General features: G+C 34.5%; 1 protein-coding gene across 1 annotated transcript in view; it reads left to right on the top strand.

Moving 5' to 3' along the window:
* LOC129248424 (uncharacterized) overlaps window positions 1-15740 on the top strand; it is a 29392-nt gene extending 13652 nt beyond the window's left edge. The window contains exons 4-10 of the mRNA XM_054887966.1: window positions 411-498; window positions 964-1427; window positions 1525-2110; window positions 6731-7208; window positions 9946-10149; window positions 11898-12051; window positions 14801-15740. Coding sequence (XP_054743941.1) covers window positions 411-498; window positions 964-1427; window positions 1525-2110; window positions 6731-7208; window positions 9946-10149; window positions 11898-12051; window positions 14801-15373 — 2547 coding nt within the window. The 3' untranslated portion in view covers window positions 15374-15740. The remainder of the gene's footprint in view (window positions 1-410; window positions 499-963; window positions 1428-1524; window positions 2111-6730; window positions 7209-9945; window positions 10150-11897; window positions 12052-14800) is intronic.
* The last annotated feature ends 8453 nt before the right edge of the window (window positions 15741-24193 follow it).

The following is a 24193-nucleotide window of genomic DNA, read 5'->3' as shown; positions in this document are numbered from 1 at the left end:
ATTTTTTTTTTTTGTTATTCTTGAAAACCATTCCCTCGCAGATTTGTTTCTTATTTTTTCTTTTAATGCTGTCACTATGCTCATTAAGCCCTTAAAGTTTCATAGTGAGATTCCATTAACCTTTGAAGTAAGTGTACTCGTAAGAAACATACAGCCAATAGGTAAAAAAGCAATGCTCCTGTACCTGAATTTTTAACTTTGAATAAATCTCAAAATGATGATTTTTTTTTAAATTGCTTCACCTTACTTCTTATTACACTCAAGCCTACAATTGAACCAATTTTCAGAAAATTTTACGACAATGTCCAAAATACTTGGATTACTTGGATCACTTGACATTAGCCTATTTTGCCATATACCGTCGTATACCATTTTTAATTAAAACAATTTTAATATTTCCTTCTTTGCAGGATGACTACGATTTACTGGATGAAAGTCTATTGACTGATAGTAAATTGGGATTTGTACAATTTCGTGATAATAAATTAAAAATTCAAGGTGAGTAAATAATTGAAAATCGCAAAGCACATATGTGCGCGTGTATGTGTGCATGAATCATGAGCAATAACATAGCGAAAAGAAAAGCAGTAAGTGGGGAAAGGGTTAGAAAGGAATGCCGCAAAATGCTTTCAGCAAACTGAAGGACCACTATTGTCAAGGCTGTGTCGATGGCCATATAACGGCATATGTACGTATAAATATGTATGAGTGAATAAGTGAAATAATCCCATTGTGAAGGCGGAAATTGCACATTTCGGTCACATTTCTAATTGCCTCCGATGGCTAGTGGTTTGGCGTGCGATGCATGTCTACAGATAAAATGCAGTTATCCACTAGTCAATTCAATAGAATGTCATGCCATCATCACCTAAGCTCTGTTTCTTTTCTCCCTCTCTCTCGCTCTCTCTCTCTCTCTCTCTATTTGGTTATTCAATTTATTTATGCATTCATTCATGTGCACAGATGCCGATGGCGATTCAAACGGACGTGTGGCGGGTGTTCTACTCAATTCTGGCAGCGTTTCTGCCTCACCACCACGAAATAGTGCTAGCGCTGATAGCGGTGCACCGGGACCAAGTGCAGTACGAGCGGGCGCTATGGGCACACCACTCATACCCTGGGGAAAAATATTGCCCGCAAAAGTGGAGGAGACGTTGCCACACTTTCCGCTTGGCGTGCAGCCAAATGATGGTGCTTGGCAGGTTGTCAATGGCACACGGTTCAAGTTCTTCGTCTTTTCGGCCTATTACGATCGACGTGATGGCGCGAAATTGGTGCGTGTCATAGGCGCAACAAAGACGCGTACACCCGAGCGGGTGTGGTGTCGCTTTTGGTATCCACAGCAGCCACAACAACAGCAGCAAAAACATCAGCAGCAGCAGCATACGCCGGCCTATGCGTCCGCGACTGTGATGGCGCGCGTTAAGGTAAGTTTTGACTTGTGATTTTGCTGTCTTTTAACGTAGACTTAGTTTCGCTTTACGTTACGCCTTTTTAATGTTTGCTCCTTTTCTTACTTTCCAGGTTATACGCGAAAATTGGAACCTCAAATACAGCGCAGTCTTTGTGCTCTGTCCAGTGCGCCCAGCCGAGCTGGAAGTGCCGCATTATGTGAGCATTGTGGCGCGTTTACGCGCCCCACCAGGTAATCTCTTACTACTGCGCAACACAGACTGGGATTCGGACTTCGCGCATCTCCGCACCCCACCGGTGCCTGTGAATAGCAGCATTGCCGCGCAAACTAATGCAACTACAAGTCGGCAGCAACATCAAATGCGCGCGACAATGTCACCGGCGGGTGCACAATATTTGCCATTCGGTTTACCCACCGATGAACAGATACCGGATAAAATCGCCGTCTGTGTGAAACCCTTCCATTTCAATTATGATCAGGCATTGTATCTAATGGAGTTTCTGGAGTTTTACGCTCTCATGGGTGTTGCTCACTTCACATTCTACAATCACACTTTGGGACCGCATGCCACTTGTGTGTTGCAGCACTACATTGACGGCGATATACCAAACACATCGACGGCCTGGGATGTGGATTTGGCAGAAGTGATGGGCAAGGGTGTTTCACTAATGGGCCAGGAAGCCGCTAAAGTGGATGGTAAGTTCAATTAAGGACAATTGATTTCGATTGAAGGTTGCTGAGTTTTATTAAAGTACATTAAAGCTTGCGATTTTTGAGTTCACTATACCAGAAATACAAGGCTTTATCATTCATGTGTCGGAAAGGATTGATTAAAAGCTTTGCAAGGAAAGTTAAAATTTACTAATAGGGTTGGAGGGAGTTCATAAGGCTTGTTAATAGACTCTTGTGTTTATTTTCTCAGCGCTGAAGCTTCAAAGTAGAATTTGTTGTGGTCGATGATTTCGAAGAAGAATGAATGGAGGCCTATTGAGGACCTATAAGTCCACCTATGATAATTTATAGACCATTTCGATAAATTACTTGTAGTAAATGAGGATATTTAGGCACCCGGTGACACTTTATATGATTACATCACCAACGCCGGACTATCCAAATCGATGTGTATTTCGATGGTCCAAACGATATACATCTGAATCGATTGGTTTTTTTGCTATAGAAACCCATAGAAAGCATAGAGTTCTACAATAAGTGTACAGTTTGGAGCGCAGTTTATTCGAAAAGTATATCAACTGTTAGGTTAGATTAGGTTGAAGGGGTTGTTTACTATGGGACACACTCAGGCTCATGGTTGGTTGGTTGGTTAGAGTGGTGATTCATCCAGAATCCAACTAGCGCTTCCGCACCATTTTGTTGCCACATCCTCGTTACCAAATTGTTTAACAGTTATTTACAGCAGGACTATATCCAGTCTGTGCGGTTTAGGAACCTTATTAGGTTGTTGACGTCGAAGCCAGGCAGCTGCTCGAGACTCTCGAACAGCGGTTTGCCCAGGGTTGACATTCTGTCCTTCCATAGGGCAGGGCATTCACAGAGAAAATGGAAGATTGTTTCTTTTTTCTCCGGTTGTTTACAACTATGACAGTATGTGTTGTGAGGGATGCCCATTTTGGCGGCTTGTTCTCCGATAGACCAGAAGCCAGTTATGACTGCCGTAAGTCTACAGGTGTCCCGTCGTTTCTTGTTTATTAATGTCGACGATTGCTTGAGGTTGTAGGTGGGCCATAACGTTCTGCTGATTTTGCATTTCGTCTGGTCTCTCCATCTACACTCTGCAATTCGAAGGTATTTTAGGGAAATTGCATTCTTGACCGCACCTAGTGGGGTGAGTACTGGTACTGCAAGAGCGTTATTCATGGCAGATCCCCCTCTTGCCAGTTCATCAGCTTTTTCGTTACCTTCTATGTTCCGGTGTCCCGGGACCCAAATTAAGGTTACTCTATGGTTTTCACTCAAGTTGGTGAGGCTATTCCTACTTTGCTCCACCACTTTAGAGGTTGTTATAGTCGCATCCAGCGCCTGGATTGCAGCTTGGCTATCCGAAAGAATAGCGATATTGCCCTTAAAAGAGAAATCTGCGATTAGTAACCTACAGGCTTCCCCAATTGCTAGTACTTCCGCTTGGAAGACGCTACTGGTATTAGGGAGACGCACAGATTTTTCAATTCCAAGTCTCTGAGAATATATACCAGCTCCGACACCACAATCCATTTTACTGCCATCTGTATAGACTGTGGTATCGAAGTTGTTTAGAGAGAATCCCTTATTCCATTCTTTTTTAGATGGAAAGAGTGTGGCAAAATTCCTATTCAGGCTCATAAAAAATAAATAAACAATTGGCGCGTATACTTATGATAGGTGTTTGGCCAAGCCCCTTCTCCTATTTATGGTATGCGTCTTGATGTTGCACCACAAATGGAGGGATCTTCAGTTTTAACCCAACTTCGAACGGCAAATGGTTTTTATGCGAAACTTTTTCATGGCAGAAATAGACTCGGAGGTTTGCCATTGCCGGCTGTGGGGCGACCGCTATTAGAAACAACTTTTTCTGTTATTTGATGTTCATGCACGGAGATTCGAACCTACACTCTCCGAATTCCGAATGGTAGTCATGCACCAACCCATTCGGCGGCCACTAAAGCTCGTAGCTCATGGTAATACGGTGTCTGGGAACTTGCCCTTATCTGTCCTAAAACCAGGGTGATACCAAGTGTTACTGGTGGGAATACCTCTTTCGATACCCATTCCCTAGTAAAATATAATATGAGAGACTATGAGAACTCCTTTTGGGTTTTTACTTCTATGATCTTTTTTGTCATACTAAAGCCCAAGCAGTTGAGATAAGAACTCACATCTTCGAACAAACATCAAATAAACCACGCATAAGCCAACTCAGCTGCGGCGACCACTCTCAGACACATTTTGGCAGAGTGGTTTTGTCCTGTGTTTTGAAGTGGGCTGGTTTATAGTTAGATGCACAAACTATAATGGCTATCATCTCTAGATCGCGTTTTCAATACAGTGGGTAAATAATTGTACCTTATGAACTCTCTTAACGTGTGAATATTAAACTTAGGTACCTCTTCCTTTTTTTTTTCTTAAGCCTTTTCAGTTTCAATGTCCCAACTAATCAAAGTTATGATTATACTCTTCCGAGCTACTGCTAAATGCGAACTGAACTTTTTAAAGTCATGTAGCCTGTGCAACCTGAGCTCCACTTTCCTAATGAGCTATGTCCGAAGGTTCTACAGGTGAATATTCCAGCAGCCACTAACCTCCTCGCGGATTTCGCTGCCAGGTTTTCCGCCATAAGGTCAATAGGCGGCATGCTGAGTATCATTTCCAGCGCCGCCGTTGGAGTGGTTTTAATCGCTCCTGTTATGCCCAGAGTACCAAGTCGCTGCATCCTTTCCAGTGCCATTAAGTATGTCAGTTTTCTTGTCACAGTCCACCACATTAAAGCCCCATACAGCAATATCGGTCTAACTACTGCCGTGTAACACCAATGCATCAGAGAGGGTGATAGACCCCAAGTAGCGCCCAGAATTCTTTTACATGCGTATTACTGGCCTTTTTCACCCTTTCCTCAGCATTGTGGTTCCACAACAATTTACTGTCTAGTATTACTCCGAGGTATCTCGCGTGATCTTTGAGAAGTAGCCCTTTGTTGCCTAGTTTCGGGAGGTTCCAATTATTTCAATAACTTCGTGTTGAATATTTTTAAAAATATCTCATTTTCAATTAGTGACTTTTCTTCTTGTTTTGTGGTCTTATTAATTGCATGATTGATCCCATTTCCAACAGCTCTTTTGAATCAGTCCTTGTGGCTCTATTGATTACAAGTGATTTTCCTTTAGAACTACTGTTAATTTCGGGTCAATTCTTTAGACTTCGAGTTGTATTTGTAAACAACATCCCGGCAGTTCCAGTGGTTTCGCGTGGATTTTGTGTTCAACAGCTTATCTAAGTGATTTCATGCTGGATATTTTGAGGAATATGTCGTATTGAGTTAGAGATATTGGCCCTTTTTCGGAGGTGAATTATAGTGACCAGACGTGAGGTCTTTGGAGCAACTTCTTATCTGACGTTAGATCCAGTGATTTTTTTTTAGAACCATCCCCTCTTGAACTCATATTATACATTTCATGTTGGATATTTTTAGGAATTTGTAATTTTGAGTCCATTTCGGATGGTTCGAGTCCATTAACCTCAGGTAAGATCTTTGGAGCAACTTTTCATCTCTAGTCAGTCCAATTTATTTTATGTCGAATCATTTTATCCGTATCTTACTTTAAACCATTTACGGTGACTAAGTAGTTTACATTTCGAGGTATATCTCATATTGATTCAGCCCACGTGGCTTCTTTTGGGAACCTTTAAGGAACATCTTTCAGTTGCAATGACTTTGTACTAGATTTTTTGTACAACATCTCATCTGAAGTCGGTCATAGAGAATTTTTATTGTAAGCCATCCCCTCTTAAAATCTCCTCACTGAGTTCTTTTTGGATGGGTTGAGGAACATCTGCTTTCAATTAGTTTTAGTGACTCCGTGCTGAATCTTACAAGCGACCGCTCCTCTTGAATCAATCCTAGTGACTTCATGTCAGTCAGTTCTCGTTACTTGGAGCCGCATCTTTCGAGGACTGCCTTATACTTAACAGTCCCAATGGCACCACATTAAATCTTTCGGGTAACATTTCTTTTGAATTACTGTGCCTGTAGCTTTATTTTGCAGAGCCACTTTCTAGAGTGAGTTTCCACAATGTGTTTTCATCCTGGATTTTTTGCACATTGTTTTTAAAAGAAGTCTTCGAAGGTAGATAGGTAGGTTAAATGGTAGGAGTACCCCAGGTATACTACAAGTAGCATTAGAGTGCCGTTTTGATACCATAATGTGGATCACTACCTGCGAAAAAAAGTCTTCGGAAGTCTTCGTGAATTTACGCGATGACTTTTTGTTTCCGGCTTTTTTTTTGGATGTTGTTGATAATTTGCTGCGGTTCTTTCGTTCGTTAGCGCGAGCCCAAAGTACTCCGTTTGAATAAGAATACGAAAATGTGTGAAAGCAAACTAGCATCCAGGGTGAAAAGTCATCATGTAAATTGGCTCTTATCCTCAATTATTGCTAGTAACTTAATGTTGGATCTTTCAAGCGAAATTACTTCTTGAATAATATTATAAGGTTTCATCAATTTACGGATGTAGAAAACGTAAACTTAAATTCCAATTTAAACTCAACATCTTTTCTTGTTCTTTGTATTTCTTTGCCATGGCTTTCTTAATTATAAACGACCCAGCTGTGCTTAGTGGTTACAACAATCTCAATACCAATAACAATTATAACAAAGACAACGACGGTAATGGTGTCGACCACAAAAGCAACAGTGTGAGTGCCAATCACACGGCTGCCTCAGGTTCAGATTCAACTCTGCAAACACGGCCGACAGCAGCTACAGCGTTTGAAGGTGAAGTAACCGGCGCGTTGCAGCCACCACCACCACCACCACCACCGCAACTTCCACCAAAACCACCTTTACAACCAACATTGCCACCGGTGAGGCGTTACAAAAGTACACACTTTGCTAAGCCAACGATTAATATCCTGCCGTGGAATTTGCGTATGCGCTCACAAAAGGAAATACGCACAGAGGGACTCTTCGCGGCACTCAACGATTGCCTCTACCGCACAATGCATCGCTACCGATATTTAGCGATGGTGGATTTGGATGAATTCATAGTGCCACGCCACAACGACACGCTCAACGAATTAATTAAGTAAGTAACAACCAAATGCACAAACACCGTTAGGCTGGCAGGCACGCAGACAGGCAGAAGCAAGTGCATATGTACAGCGGTGTTAGCAAAAATAGTAGTCGAATTTTTTTATATTAATTATATTTTTTGTTACAACAAAAACGACTCAAACTCAGACTTAGTACAAAATTTAAATTTTTTTAGGAAAAAAATACTTACACTTATTCTACTAAATTCCATGGGCTATAAAGCTGTATACCCAGAATTTAACTAAATATACTAGTGAAAAGTTTTAAATTTTAAAATTTTTTTTTTCCAATTCATTTTCTCTAAAAATATTATATTTTTCAGAAAAATTTCAAATTTTTTAACCAACGTATTTAGATAATATTATATAATTCTGGGTATACAGCTGGTTAAAAAATTTGAAATTTGAAATTTTTTTGAATCTAAACAAACAAAATTAAATTATTTTTCCCAAACATATTTTTTTAGAATTCGAAATTTTTTTAAAAAATTAAATTTTTTTAGAAAAAAATTAAAAAAAATTTCTTAGAGAAAAATTGAAAAATTAAAGTTTTATTAGAAAAAGTTCAAATTTTTCAAGCAGCAAATTTTTCTAAAAAATTTAAATTTTTCTCTTAAAAAATTTTAAAATTTAAATTTTTTCTAAAGGAATTTTAAAACTTTTTTCTGAATAAATTTAATTTTTTTTTAGGAAAATTTCAAATTTTTTAACCAGCTGTATACCCAGAATTTATCTACTTAAATATGTTGGTTAAAAAATTTGAAATTTTTCTGAAAAAAATTAAAAAAAAAAATTTAGGAAAAAAAACTAATTTTCCTTTCCCAAACATTTTTTTTTTGAATTTGAGATTTTTCTAAAAAAAAAATTAAATTATTTAATAGAGAAAAAAATTTTAAAATTTTTTTTAGAAAAATTGAGTTTTCAAATTTTTCAACCAGTAAATTTTTCTAAAAAATTTTAATTTTCCTCTAAAACAATTTTAAAATTCTAATTTTTACCTAAGCAAAGAATTTAATTTTTAATTTTTTTTTTAGAAAAATTTCAAATTCTAAAGAAAAATTTTTGGGAAAAAAATTTAAATTTTTTAGATTTAAAAAAATTTCAAATTTTGTAACCAACTAAATCTAAATATGTTGGCGAAAAAATTTTTAATCTTATAAGTTTTTTTTCTTAAATTTTTTTGAAAATTTTCAAATTTTTTAAGCGACGAATTTTTCTAAAAAAACTTTAATTTTTTAAGTTTTTTCTAAAACAATTTTAATTTTTTTGCTAGTTAATTTTTTTTTGAAACATTTCAAATTTTTTAACCAGCTGTATACCCAGAATTTATCTAAATATGTTGGTTAAAAATATAAAATTTTTCTGAAAAAAAGTAAAAAAAAATAAGAAAAAAGTATTAAATTTCTTTTCCCAAGATATTTTGTAGAATTTGAAATTTATCTAAAAAATTTAATTTTTTTAGAAAAAAACTTTAAAAATTTTTTTAGAGAAAATTTTAAAATTTTAATTTTTACCTAAACAAATTTTAAAGTTTTAATTTTCTCTAAGAAAATTTTAATATTTTTTTCTTTAAAAATTTAATTTTTGTTTTTAGAAAAATTTAAAATTCGCAAAGAAATTTTTGGGAAAAAAAACTTAAATTTTTTAGATTTAAAGATTTTAAGATTTAAAAAATTTCAAATCTAAATAAGCTGGTGAAAAAATTAAAATTTTTTTAATGTTTTTTTCCTAAAATTTCTTTTTTTTTTAATTCTTTTTCTCTAAAAATTTTTTTGAAAAATTTCAAATTTTTTAAGTGGCAAGTTTTTCTAAAAAAAATTTAGTTTTTTAATTTTTTTCTAAAAAAATTTTAATTTTTTATTTTTTTTCTTAAAAAAATTTTAATATTTTTTTATTGGTTAAACATTTTTTTGAAAAATTTAAAATTTTTTAAGCAGCATATTTAGATAAATGTTGGGTATGCAACTTGATAGCCCATTGAATTTGCTATAATAAAGTGGAAGCTTGAAGTGCTAAATTGGTGCATTGATTTTTAACAATTTTATTTTAATAAAACTTTGAGCATTCGTTATATGCAAGAAAATAGATTATCGAAAATCAGTGAAATATTTCAGCTGCTTTAAACTGGCGCTACACTAAAATCGCATGGGCTATAAAACTGCATAGCTAGAATCTTGAATCTTCTTAAAAATTCTGACTAAAAATATTGAAATTTGTATGCCAGTTTTTTTTTTAATTTGCTTATTTTAATTTTGTACAAAGTCTTGCTTTTTCTGTAGAATATATTTTTGTACAAAAATAACAAAAAAAGAAACAACATATAAATAAATATTCAAAACTTTGTAATACATCGCGCTGCTATTATTGTGAACACCACTGTATGTATGTATGTATGTATATACGCACAAATATGCTGCCTATAAAGCAGCAGCTGATGCGCTGCGTAGGTACATGGCACGTGTTTGTATTGTAGATGTGTGTGCGCTTGCTGCAGCCAACATCACTGCGCTGCTTTCTTCGATGACGGCAGTGGAAGTAGCCGCCTATCACACAAACAGACAGGCTATTAACATTAACATAATATCTGCACTAATTGCTTCGAGCTGCCTGCTTTGCAGCTTAACCTCAAATCAACTCCTTCGCTCAATTGCTTACAAGCATATCTTATATGGAATACTCATTTTGTAACTTGTCATGTCTTATCTTATTTACTTTGTTGTTGCTGTTCAGCTCGCTCAATCATCGCTTCCGTTATCGCAATCTTGGCGCCTACTCCTTTCAAAATGCCTTCTTCTATCTACAATTCCCCGACGATCCGTTGATATTGCAAAGCCACTCGCAGATGCTATCGCAGGAACAAAAACAACAACAGCCATACGCCCATAAAAACCCGGGACTACGCGCCTCCTTGGTGACACAACGAAAGACACGCAGGTGAGTACAAAAATGGATTAAGTTTGAATGTATGCAGCTGTGCACCATTCAATCGAATATTGGCGCATGAGTTGCGACTAATAAATTCAAGAACTTCAGCAAGAAGCCGGCAAATAAACAACTACATTAAGTGTTGGTAATTATGGTTTCCGCGATTGTAATTTAAGTGGAAATGAGGGGTTTGCTGAGTGAAAGGGATAATGTCTTACTAAAGTGAGTTTATTGGTCTGATAAAGACGAGGTGGTTTAATACCAAACAATTTAATTAACGAAGTATTTTTTTAATGCCAATAGCAGTCCATAATCAGTTGAATTGAGTGGCGATATCGAGGGTCGAAAGCTGCAAATGCATTTCTTTTAAATAAAAAGGCTTTGTAAATAAAAGGAAAATAAGAGTTAAATACCATTTACTAAACTCCTGATTCCTTTAATGAACTTGTAGTTCCTCTAAGGCACATTCTCTGCGAATATGCAGCACTCGCAAGGCGAAAACTCGTACACCTAGGTGGCTAAATTTATATAATATTTAGAATGGATCAAAAAGCCTGCGGAGGTACTCAAATTCATTCACCAATTTTATGCGGGCAGTCAAGTATATTAGTCCTAATCAGTAGTCGCAGTGCATTCCTTCATTATACTTATTAGCATTACAGTATTTTGCAGACCATTGCTTCTGCAACTACAGCGCTCCACTTCGATCGATCCTCTTTCCGCAGGTCAGCATTGCTTGTCCTCCTTCGTCCTCTGCGTCCAATGAGTAGTCTATGGAACGCTATACTGACAGTTCTGTTTTTTGCCATTCTAATTCTTTCACTTTTGTTGAAACGTATCGCATTTTTTGAGGTATCAGTTGCATCGATCTCGTCATTATATCTGATTCGATATGTTTCGGTATTCAGTCTCAAGAGAAAATATACTTTTGCCTTTTTTCAGATCTCAGTATTTGGACAAGGCAAAAGACACCGCCTTAAGTATCCATACCTCGCTACTGTGTGTTAGTGTAGGTCTCGATTTATTCATTTTCATCTGTTGAGATCTCGATAGAGAGATAGTTAAGATTTCAATAGCTTTAAGTGAGCGACGAAAGCTTTATTTGTGGCGTTTACTCGCTCGTCAATTTCGTCACTATATTTTAAAAGTTCTGCATTTATTCCGTAACTCTTATTATTTTTTAATATCTTTAGGCTTTCTTGCATTTCATTGCATCCCGGTTCTTTAATGAAATTTTCCGCTGTAAAGTATGTCTCGCTTGTACAATATGCACTACTAGCATACGGAGTTTACCACTTCGTGGGGTATCCAGTCTCTGGTTTGGGTTAACAGTTCCACCGCTCGAAGCGTTCGGACTGGGACAGTAAGAGGTGATATACATCATGTCTGAAGATCAGTATTCAAGTTGGGCTTTACTGCCTTTTGTGGAAACCCAGTGCATTCCTGTTTAAAATAATAATAAAAGTTCCTCCTCGTGCTATTAATTTGTTTCCAAAGGTTTCGTATAGGATCAAAACACACTTTTAACTAAGAAATCAGGTTTTGATTTTTAACGAATTCCCTTTATTTCCCTGTAAATTTCCATGGTTTTCAGCAATTCCAGAAATACAAATTCCAGAAAGTACAAATTGAAATCTCTATGAAAATTTCTTGAAAAACTACACATCTGTAAATCCTCAATTTACTTAAGCTCTGCATTTTCTCACTCCATTATTTCACTTGGTGTTTATTTTTATGCTTTCCTTACTTACTTTCAGGCGCCTAAAACTCCATCCCCAAAAACAACGTTCTAAATACATTTGTAAGCCCGAGTCGGTTATCGAAGCTGGCAACCATTTTGTTTGGGAATTTTCGCCGGCAAAAGGATCATTAAATGTACCACCAACTGATGGTATTTTGCAGCATTATCGGGTAAGTGGATAAAATTACTATTACTAAATACTACTTAGAGAGCATTAATCAGAAACAGGTGGTATGTCAACACTTTATTTTCGCGAAAACTTTGAGAAAACCTTGAGAGAATTATATGCACGTTGATCAAAAAGTTCTCTGAATATATTCAGAAAATTCCAAATACAAGTTTATTCTTAAAAAATGATATTATCACCTTCAAAGTACTGCCGATCAACTGAAACGCACGTATGCCAGCGTTTGATTCACCTGGAAACATTTCTGAAACCCCATTTTCGGTATAGCCATCAGAGCCGTCTTCGATTTTTCCATTACTTCCTTTTGACTGTTAAACGCGGTCCCCGTCGTGATTTTTGACTCGATCAAACAGAAAGAAATCGCAGGCAGTCAGATCATGTTGGATCGTATTTGTTTCGTGCTTGGTCAAAAATTCGCCGATAATGGCGTCACTGTGCAATGGTGCATTATCAGGACACAAAATCCATGGGTTCTCTTCCCGCAAATATTTTCTTTTTTGGCGAATTGCTTTACGTAGACGTCGTGTGACGTCTGACCTTCTGACAAAAATCCGTGGTGTACAAAACCGTTGTAATCCATAAAAACCGCGAGCATCGCTATTTTTATGACTGAAAACGACGTGTTTTGTTTTTTTTTCTTGCTTCTTTCGAAGCTCTCCACTCACTTGTCTGATGTCTGAGTTTCCTGTCCGACTCATAAAAGGGAGATTTACTCAAGCCGGCGTAATTTTTACAAATGTCAAGCAATGGCGATAAAATTTCGGTAGGAAGGTTTATTACAGATGTGGCAACCTAACAAGAAAAAACCAGAACTTAAATGAGGTGACTTTGAGCTTCATTTAGCGGTTGATCCGGGAACTCTTTGATCAGGGGGGTATTATATTATATTCCCTGTTTCCTAAGAAAACCGCAGCTTCTCAAAGGAATGATGAAAACTCTTAAGTAGGAGTTAAAGTATTTGAAACCCTTTCAGTATTTACCAAAGTCGATATCAACTGCCCCATTAGCGTTAGACCTATCCCCTAGCCCCAAGTCGATAGTCGACGGTACTAGACGACATTGAGAACTCATATTTTTAATCGATGCTGCTACGCTGGTGGATGAACTATGTAAGTGTTTGGACTCATCAATTATTTTTAGATAGCAAACGTCTAAGCAAAGAATTAACAAATAGCAGGGTGGTTTTATTTCCCCAGTACTGGTCAAGTTCTACACCTCGAAGCTTGACCCACCAGAGGAAGTTTCATAAACACCATAATCCGTTCTATACGTCCGTAATAAAATGAGTGCTTGTGTGCCCTCGCCAAAAAAGAAAGGTAAACCGTCAGCTATTAGATTTTATTCGCTTCTTCACTGTGAGGCGCCTTACTTCTTTCCTTATGATATCAACTTCTTTTTACATGAAGGGAGAAAGAGATCAAACTTGTACGCAACATTCAAATCAATGACACACAGACAGCACTGACTGTAAAAAACCCTGATTATTGAGAGTGTCATATTAGCAGCCACCAGACCACCTACCTACCTACTGAGGGTAACCTTCGATAGTTCGTTCATTCCTTCGTTTGTAACTTTTAAAGAGTAACTTTTCAACAGCTACAAGAGGAGTATCCTCTGGTCGTAAAGGAAAACTGGGCACTGTTCGATGAAAATCTGTGGTGTGAAACTCAATATAACTTCGAGGCCTTTTTGCCGTCCACGAACACGGTGGGCTCAGTGTTTCCTTCGCACCAAAAGTCTGAGATTCTGAACGAGCTTATGAAATAATCTAATCGGATCCCCACAGGCTCCCCTTCTAGTAGTGTGGATAACCGGGTAACAGCTAATGAAAAGCTATCCGGTGAGACCCTACATAACCTTGAGACTCCATTGTGGTATCAGTCTGGATGGAGATGTGTTGAAATCGTCTCGATATCTGCTGCTTAACTTTCCGGTTAACACAAGGCTTGTTTGAAACATCTAAGCTCCGTTTCGCGAACCCTAATCCGTTCTGCGAACTATTTGATTTAACCTATTTTAAACTATAACCTCCTTCACATATCGGGCTAATGATTTCCAATAAATAATTAAAGGAGTTCATCCCAAAAGTCTAACTAAGCTAACTACCATACTATAGGTAGGGGATTATAATCCCCATGTTTAAGAGCTCAGATGCACATACTGGTTGAAATCACTAAATGCAACCTTAGGTAGGTAGGTTAAATGGCAAGAGTACCACGGGCACACTACAAATAGCACTAGAGTTCCGTTTTGATACAATAATGTAGACGACTCTCTGTAAAAAATTCCAAAAACTGAAGAAAACCATTTACAGCCATCCCTGATATAATGGAGGAGAGAAACGGAATTTAGGCTGGAAAACTGACTCAAGCTATCCTCGAGGGACACACTTAGAATCCTCAAGAGCCTAGCCCCAGACCCATACATTTGTAAAGAAAGTGTTCAACAGTGTCTTTCTCTGCCGGATCCCCACAGCTTTTACAAGGGGGGTTGTACGGAAATCCAAGCTTTTCCGCATGAGTTCCGATCACCCAGTGACTGGTGATCACCGTTATGAGTTTGAAAATTGAGTGACGTAAGATCTTCAGCACTTTGAGGGTCCTGCTTCTGCTTTTGAGATAGCACACGATAAGATAAAACTCCATCTGTCTTCCCGCTCTTTATTTTTTGCTCTCTTCAACAAAAAAGTGCTAATTCTAAACATTTCTTTCCTGTCTATAATTTCTTCACAGGTTTGTGAATTCGGTGGCAACGATTGCATCAAGGCGCCCTCAGTGGTCGATCGAACAGCAACGAAATATGTAAATCGTTTGGTGGAACGAGTTGAACTCGTTTACAAACACTTGAAAAAACGTTGCGATCTGCCAGCGCTACCAAATGAATTACCACAAGAACAGCGACAACAACAACGAAAGCAGCAATCACAAAGCACAGGTGAGTTGTTGAAGGAAAACGAAAGGGACCAAGGTACAGATAATAAAGCGAACAATAATAATAACAACAACAAAAACACTAATGGCGTGAATAAGAAACGCACAGCAAGCCTAAGCGATGACGAACGAATAAAAACCATAGCGAATGTCAAATCGAAACGAGACAACGATCGAGAGAATAACAGTAATTCTAGAAATAGTGTGGCGACGATAAATAAATCAGCAGCGTTAAGTAACGGTAACAGCATCGATCCAACGGCAAGGCCCACGCATGCGGAATACAAAGTGAAACGCAAGAAACGTAAAGTTGTTGTCTTCGAGCAGGACGAAGAGGGTTTGCCGATAGCGCGTGTCGAGTATATGGACACTTAAGTGGTGGGGGAGAGAGAAAGTAAAACAAAATAGTTTCTTTTTTAAATTTGATGATCAGCAAATTTGTAAAATGTATGGACATTTTTAAGCAACAGAATAATTTGCTTCTAAACAAAACAAAGGAAAGAAACAAAAAACACAACGCAAAACCAAGAGGAAGAGGGAAAGTATTTTACCTGCATTTGCTTAAAGGCAGATTTTGCATGAAAGGGGAATGTTTTTAAGAAAAAATTATGTACATTAAAAAAAATATTATTGTGCCAATTTGCGAAAAGTGTAAAGGCTTTTGTTGAGCTACTGAAAAAGTAGTTATTTAAAAGGAACGTAAATATTACAATATTTTAACATTGTTTTGTAACACCATATCTTTTATACAAATTTATATTTTTTTTAACATTTGTTAATAAATTTAAAAAAAATAAGAAAAACATAAATTTTTTTATTTTTCTAATAATATACTGTTTTAGTTGTTTTGAAAATTGATTTTAGAAAAATAAAATTTTTTTGAATAAATTTTTTTAAGAATATTCCTTTGTTTCCTTAGAAAACTGATATAATAAACTATTTCTTTTTATTTTTTTATTGAAAATAATATAATAATAAAAAAATAAAATATTTTTTTGAGATTCTTTAAGAAATTTATTTCAGAAAAAAGCTACTCAAAACGTAGTTTGTTAAAAGGAACATAAATATTATTATATTAAATAAATATTATTATATTTAATTAAATTTGACTTTATTAAAAAAAAATAAAATTGTTTGAACACATTTTTTTAACAGTATTTTTTTAAGTTGCTTAAGAAATTTAATTTAGATTAATAAAATCTTTTTTATTAAATTTTTTTTAATATTTTTTTTTAATATTTTTGAATAAAATATTTCGATGAATATTTTTTTACATTTGTTTGTTTAGGAAAATAAAATATTAGTATTTATTTTGCGATGTTTTTTTTTTATTTAAAAGAATATTTTTATTTCTTCAATTTTTCAATTTTCAATTTTTATATTCTTAATATTTTTTCTGGTTTTTAAGAAATTTATTTCTGAAAAATATATATGAAACATTTTTTTAAACTTGCTTAAGAAAGTTATTTTTTTAAAGTAAAATATTTAACTGTTTTTTATTAAAATTTAAAAAAAAAATTTTTTTTTATTTAAACAAAAATGTTTCCTTTTTAAATATATTTTTTATTTTTTTGGTTTTTAAGAAATTTGCTTTAGATAATAAAATATGTAAATTTCTTTTTTTTCTGTACAATTTCTTTTGGCGAAAATTCTCAAATCAAACATTTAACATTAACCAAAGCTCAAGTAAAGTAAGTGCAGCATAAAAGGATATGGACGTTAAACAAATAAAAACCATATAAATATATGCCAACATATCAAAATATGCAACAATAGCGAAGGTGTATCATAAAAACTTATCGCTCCTAACCAGCTTATTACAGATAATATTTGTATGTGCATATATACATACAAAAGGGGAGCGAGTAAAACAAAGAAAAAACCAAAACAACAATAAAAAATTATTCAAAATGAAATTCTAAACAAGCAATCGAAAGTTGCTCAAGACATCATACTTAGGTATATCTTTTGTCTCTGTTGCCTGTGTGTTTGTTGTTAGCATAGAATATAAAACAAATTTAAAAAAGAGAACGAAACAGACAGTGCAGTTGCTACAAACTCAAAACAAAAAGAAAAAAAAAAAACAAAAACAAAAAAAATTATCCTAAAATTAAAATAAAGCTTTAAAAATTAACACAAAAACATGCAAAGGAAATGGAGTACGTCTAGAAGAAAATATTTCTGCGAAAGAAACTCAAAATTCATAGTTCCTCATAACCACTTGCTAAACTCCAGAAAGCATTAATTCATTCGCGGCAGACTAAAAATTAAGTTCCTTACGAAATATTTAGAAATATTTTTGGCAAATAATTTATACCCCTGCGCGTAATTAAAGGCATCGAACTACAAATATTTGTGGGTTGTGAATCATAATTTTTTGTTTTTATTATGTATTAAACAAAAAAATATATTTTGAATTAAAATGTTCAAAATATTAAAAGCGTCCAAAAGGACTAACTTTTTAAGTAGACAACGAAAAAATCGTTTATTTTAAAAACCTAGAATTTAATCATACCAACTCCTAAGATTTATTCTAAATTTATGTTCTTCGTGCGAATCCATGAAGGCCTGTACACGTAGATGGTAGCTGTGGATCGAATATTCATGAACTCTTTGCTAGGAATGAGTTTATTTAGCCTAGGAAGTTCAGAGTGCCGGTTATAGAGCAGGAAATCGGGCAGTTAAAATTAGTGCGGCTTCTCTCTAGATGAGATAGAGGCGTAGATATGCACTTGCCTTGCCGCACGTCAAAAAGCATTTGTTGTATTTGTATATTAAAAAGTAGTTTTCTTTACATCGTCTGATGCTGGTATTGATCCGGATTTCCACACCTACTGTCATTTTGCATCGTTATATGACGGAATGAATGAGTAAATACCTATGATCAGAAAGTACCGCGAATGTTTAAATAAAAGAAAACAAAGTTAAATTTCAGGCAAATTTTATTTTACCTCCTTCAAAATATGACCCATCTGAAGCAACACACACGTGCCAGCGTTTAACCCAATTGTCCATGCACCCCTGGTAGGCCGACGAGGGGATGGCCTTCAGCTCCTTCGTCGCATTCTCTTTAATCGCCTCTGTCGACTGAAATCTCCATCCACGAAGTGGTAACTTCAACTTGGGAAACAAAAAGAAGTCGCACGGGGCCATATCAGGTGAATGCTTGCACGATGGTATTTATTTGGTGTTTGGTCAAATAATCCAGCACTCGCTGGGCTCGGTGCGATGGCGCGTTACATCATGCAAAATCCTAAAATTGTTTGCCTACATTACCGGCTGCCCAGGTAGACACTAATGATCCGATGGCGCTAAAAAGTGGCAGATGTGTGCCTTGCAGTGCTACCAACATAAGAAAAAAATTCGTTTAAATTAAACATTCCCGGTACTTTTTGATCATAGGGTATTTATGTATTATTTTTATTTTACTTTTACTTTTATTTCTATTTCTATTTATATTTTATTTTACATTTTTTTTAATTTATATTTTACTTTTACTTTTAATTTTTTGGTTTTATAATATTTCAAATTTTATTTTTGCTTTTATTTTAATTTATACTTATCCCTTTGCTCTTATTTTTATTTTTGTTTTTAGTTCAATGTTTTTAGTTTGTACTTTTATTACATTTCTATTTTTAATTAAATATTTACGCTTCCTGTTGCTCTTATTTTATTCCTATTCAATTTTTATCTATTTTAGTTTTATTATTATTATAATTTTTAATATTTATTTCACTTTTACTTTTGTTTTATTTAAAATTTTATTGTTATTTTTACTTTTCCATTTTTATTGTTATTTTAACTTTTTTATTTTAAATTTTTTCTTTAACTTTTACTTTTACTTTTATTTTATTTTATTTTAAATTTTATTTTTATTATTAACGTACTTTTATTTTATTTTTATTTTATTTAGTTTATATTAATTTATTATTTTTTATTTTTTTATTTTAGCTCTGATTTTTTTATGATTTTTATTTATGTTTATGACTTCACTTTCACTTTTATTTTGATTTATTTAGATTTAATTATTTTTCTTTATTTTTCCTTTTCCTTTACTTTTTTATGTTTCTAATTATATTTTTATTCTTACTTCTTACTACTATCTTGACTTTTTGGTGTTTTGAATTTCATGTTTAATATATTTATTTTATTTAAATATTTATTTCTACTTTTATTTTAACGTTTAAGATATAAATCTTTTTATTTTCACCTTCACTTTACTTTGATTTCTATTTTAATATTCTTTTTTTTTTTTGAACTTCTATTTTATTCGAGATTTTTGGTTTAGTGTTTTTTTAATAATTTTTGTTTTTATATTCATCCAATTAAGTTTAGTTTTGAATTTTGGCAACTCGTGAACAATTTTTAAGAGCAATAAATTCGAAGCTTTAATATTAAAATTCAAAAAGCATCCTTAACCTTAAAAGTGAACATTAAATTCCTATTAATTAAAAAAAAAATGTATGTGCATATATTTCATTAATAAACTTTTTGAGTTACAAACTACTTTAGCAAAAATAAATGTATAGGAAATGAACTATTTTCGATGAAAAAATATTAGTTTTTGGCTGTCTTAGTATTAAAATTTGTTTCCCATTTTATCCTATCAACTGCACTGTCTGCAAGTCAAAATGGAAACAGTTTTTTAGTGATGTGAAAAATATCCGTCTGAGTGTAATAAAGCTAAATGTAATGTAAGCGACAAATTGCATTCTTGAAGTTTTATGGGCGAAATTTTTTTCATTAACTTGAGAGTGAAATTTTATTATAACTATTACCAAATTTAGAAAAGACAATACCTCTTTAGAAAAAGAGAAAGCATTTGAACCTTAGTTAAGACTTACAAATTTGGTTATAATATTTTGCTATAGGGGAAAAATATGAAAATTTAAATTGATATACAATTTATAATAATTTTCAATTTTGCTTAACATTTCTCTTTGATAGCTTCTGTATTATATAAGGGCATAGAAGCTAGACATTCTAATATATATATGTACATACTTATGTATGTCAACAACATTTAGAGAAGAAAAAGATATGACAAAAAAGAAATGGTTTTAGTTCACAAAGATAATTTATATATGTAGAATATCTACAGTGGGGTTCATTAATACTCGTACCCCAAACAAATTTGTTTTTGTCTTTAAAAAAAAAAAAACAATTTAAAAAAAGCTTAGATTCAAAAAAATTTGTTGGAAAGAAATGAGAAAAATGTTTTCTTTTTAATTAAAAAATAAGTTATTATTTAATTTAAATAAAACAAAGAAATTTTTAAAATGAAAAAGAAATTAAAATAAGAGTAGGAGAAAAAACACACAAATTTTCCACAGAATTTTTTCCGTATTTTACAATAACAAATAATTTTTTTTTTTAATTTTAAATTAAATTGTTTTTCAATATAATTTTTTTTTTATTTTAAATAGACAAAAACAAATATTAAAATAAGAGAGAGAGAGAAAAAAAATAATTTGTAAAGAATTTTTTCCGGTTTTTTTTTTTCTCCTTATTCACCCCTCTCGGGAGCATAGGGCCTCGACAAGACTCAGTCCTGCGTTGGTTTCGTTAATCTGATGTCTGGCAGGGTAGGTGATTAGCCTGCCACTATCAGTCCTAAATAGTGAGAATGCCCATCTGTCGTTGCTTTCTCTTGCTGGAGCCACTGATGCAATTTCTAACTGTATATTTCTTTTTGTTGTTGCTTGTTGCCACAATGGATGGAAAGGATACGTTTTTGAAGAAAGATATAATATTTTTTTTTTGTACAAACAGAAACAGGGAAAGTAGGTAATTTTGGAAAAGTGCGAGAACCGTGCTTTACGTGAGATTTGAACACCCAACCTCCGGGGTGGCAGGCTGGTGCACTTACGCTAGACTACCGAGGCCGCCTGACCGTGCTTTACATGGGATTTGAACCCACAAAAACGATTTTTAAATATTGAAAAAAATTAAAGTAAGTGAAAGAGAAAAAAAAACACATCTATTTTTCCTTATTTTGCAAGAACTAATATTTTTTATTTTAATTTAAATTGTTTAAAAAAAAAGAAAAATTTTTAATTAAATTTTTTTGTATTTTTTTATTGTAAAATACGGAAAAAATTCTATCGAAAAAATATGTGTTTGTTTATTTAAAAAAATTTCAATTCAATCAAAATAATATTTAAAACAGAAAAAAAAATTAAAATGAGAGAAAAAGAGAAAAAACACAAATATTTTCCACAGAATTTTTTCTGTATGTTAGGTTAGGTTGAGTTATGTTGGTACCCGGTCTGCACAACCAACTCACTTCGACCTTACAGGTTCGTTGAGATACCACTGTGCGACACGGTAACTTGATTTGTTTTTCTTCGTGAAACCATTTTGTGGCGCTTAAGAAGCGCGGCATTGATCCCATCTACAGTTCCGTAAGATAATTGAAAAATATTTACCTAAAAAATCTGCTCTAATTTTATATAATTGTGGCAACTGCAAAGGAAGTGTTCAATTGTATCGTCCTCTTCCTCATTTCTACAACTGCTACAATATTCATGGGAGAAAGCACCTACTTGGACCATCCAGAATCCAACTAGCGATTCTACATAATTTTTTTGCCACATCCTCAATACCAACTTGCTTGGAGCTCATTTTATAGCAAGCCTATATCCAGTCTGTGCACTTAAAGAACCTTATTAGGTTCTTGAACTCCAAGCCAGACAGCTGTTCGAGACTCTCGAACAGTGGTTTGCTAAGGGAAGACATTCTCTCCTACCATAGGGCAGGGCATTCACAGAGGAAATGGAAGATTATTTCCTTCTCCTCCGGTTGCTTAAACCTGTGACAGTGTGTGTTGTGAGGGTTACCCTTTTTGATTGCTTGTTCCGCGACAGATCGGAAGCCAGTTATGACTGCCGTGAATGTTTAGACGTTCAGACGTTTCGTCGTTTAATCTTTATCACTCCTATAAGTATTTTCAAGACATGCCTACCAAATAGCCTGTTTATCCTATGATCAGAAAGTACCGTGAATGTTTAAATAAAAGAAAACAAAGTTAAATTTCAGGCAAATTTATTTCCATTTGCCCCCCTGGTAGGCCGACGAATGGATGGCCTTCAGCTCCTTCGTCGCATTCTCTTTGATTGCCTCTATTGACTGAAATCTCCTTCCACGAAGTGGTAACTTCAACTTGGAAAACAAAAAGAAGTCGCACGGGGCTATATCAGGTGAATATGGTGCTTGCACGATGGTATTTACTTGGAGTTTGGTCAAATAATCCAGCACAATTTGGGCTCGGTGCGATGGTGCATTATAATTATGCCAAATCCAAGAATTGTTTGCCCACATTTCCGGCCGTTTGCGACGTACAGCATCTCTCAAACGCTTCAGAACGGATAAATAATATTCTTTTTTGACTGTCTGGCCCGATGGAAGGTACTCATGGTACACTACGCCTTAGCAATCGAATAAAACAGTCAACATCACCTTCCCGGTACTTTTTGAACATAGGGTACAAGCCATGACCTTCGAGATATCCTCTCTGGAAAGGCTCAGCAGTTTCCTTGTCTTTTTCTTATTTACTTGCGGCCACATTAGCCTGTATCTTCATCTCTCCATGCCCTATTGGCTTCTTGAATATGTTATTCCTAATTAATAATTTGCTCATGACCATCGGTATGGTACTTCTATCATTAAGCTGTTGAAGAGTAGTAACTTTTCTGGTTAACTCATCGGCTTTACAATCGGCTTACCTCAATATCCCTGTGATGCGGAACTCAAATAAGGCTGACCTTGGATGCGATGCTAATATCGTTTAGGGCTGCCCGGAATTACTGTTCATTTTTTAATCTTAGTAAAGGCGCATTCAATGATTTAGTGGCCGCCTATATATTTGAAGTAGTTTTTGTTACGGCATGCGTATTTAGTTGTTTATGTTACCGTAGCAAATCCTTTTTTTTATTATAAAGCAAATTTTTTAAAATAAATTTTAATGGAAAAGAAATTTTTCGTTTAATTTTTTATTGTAAAATACGAAAAAAATTCTATCGAAAATAAAAAATATGTATTTTTTTCTCTTAGACCGGCAAGTATTTAACTTACAAGTCAAAAAAGTAAAACTTGCACAAAGAAAATTATAAATCTGAACTCCCATGTACTGGCACCCACTCAAAATCTTCTCATAAAAAACCAATTTGCCGTTTGGTCCAACATTTAGATGCACACCACAATTATTTATATAAAAATAATTTAAATTTAAAATATATATGTATGAAAAATGAAATTATTGGGCGGGTACATTGAATATATTTTGCCCCTTAATCCTTTTGCGGCGAGGACACAGAATAGGATATTATACCAAAGGTGCGAAAGACTGTAGCAATTCTGTCTACAAAACTTATACGTAGTACGTATAAAGTCCTATTGATTGATTGATTGTCGGTAAAGACCCATCAAAGTTGTTTTAACTTTTGGTGTGCACTTAAATATTTTGTGCAGTGCTGATTTGCAATTAATTTTCTAAATAAAACTGAGATGGTGACTCTAAAATTAGTTTAGTTCAATATTATAATTTCTTGAAATACTATAAAGTGTAGTCATTAAGTTGAACGATCGTCGCCTAAGGTTCAATGTGCAAAGTGCACTATTACAACTGTCTGCCCGAATAGCTTGACTACTCTGAATAGTCAAGCACACGTTCAAAGTAGTAGGTGGAGCAATTCGTTTCCGCATCCAAAAAAATATTGAATTCTGATTCTCCATCTCAGGAATTATTAATTGATAACGGACGTATGGATAATGTTAACATGCGTGACCAACTAACATTGCGGTCTACATTACCTGAAATCGCTGCACTCAGAGTTGAGAGTAGCCGCATTGTTGCTATTGTTAATGAGTTGCGAGATGATAATATTGAACTCATAACCAATACGAACGCAATGCAAGCTGAGTTTCAGTTGTTGTAGTTTAACTTTCGCTGCGATGAAATGGCCTCAGCCTTATGTGCGCTCACTGCTGAAATTAAAGTACTACTCGAAAATGCTTGCACTTGTGTGCATAATACGAATTTTAGTAAAAAAGAAATGAAGCAAAACCAAAAAAACTTTACTCTCTGCTGATAACAGAACGTCACACATTTTCTTGCTGATTATCCTGCACTTCCCGCTTCATTTCCTGCTATAGGAGTCAGCGATTACTTGATGATGATGCCTCTCTCTCATTCAC

This window comes from Anastrepha obliqua, chromosome 5 (genome assembly GCF_027943255.1).
Source record: "Anastrepha obliqua isolate idAnaObli1 chromosome 5, idAnaObli1_1.0, whole genome shotgun sequence".
Lineage (NCBI taxonomy): Eukaryota > Metazoa > Arthropoda > Insecta > Diptera > Tephritidae > Anastrepha > Anastrepha obliqua.
Note: the sequence above shows the minus strand (reverse complement) of the source record. Positions and strands in the feature narration are given on the sequence as shown.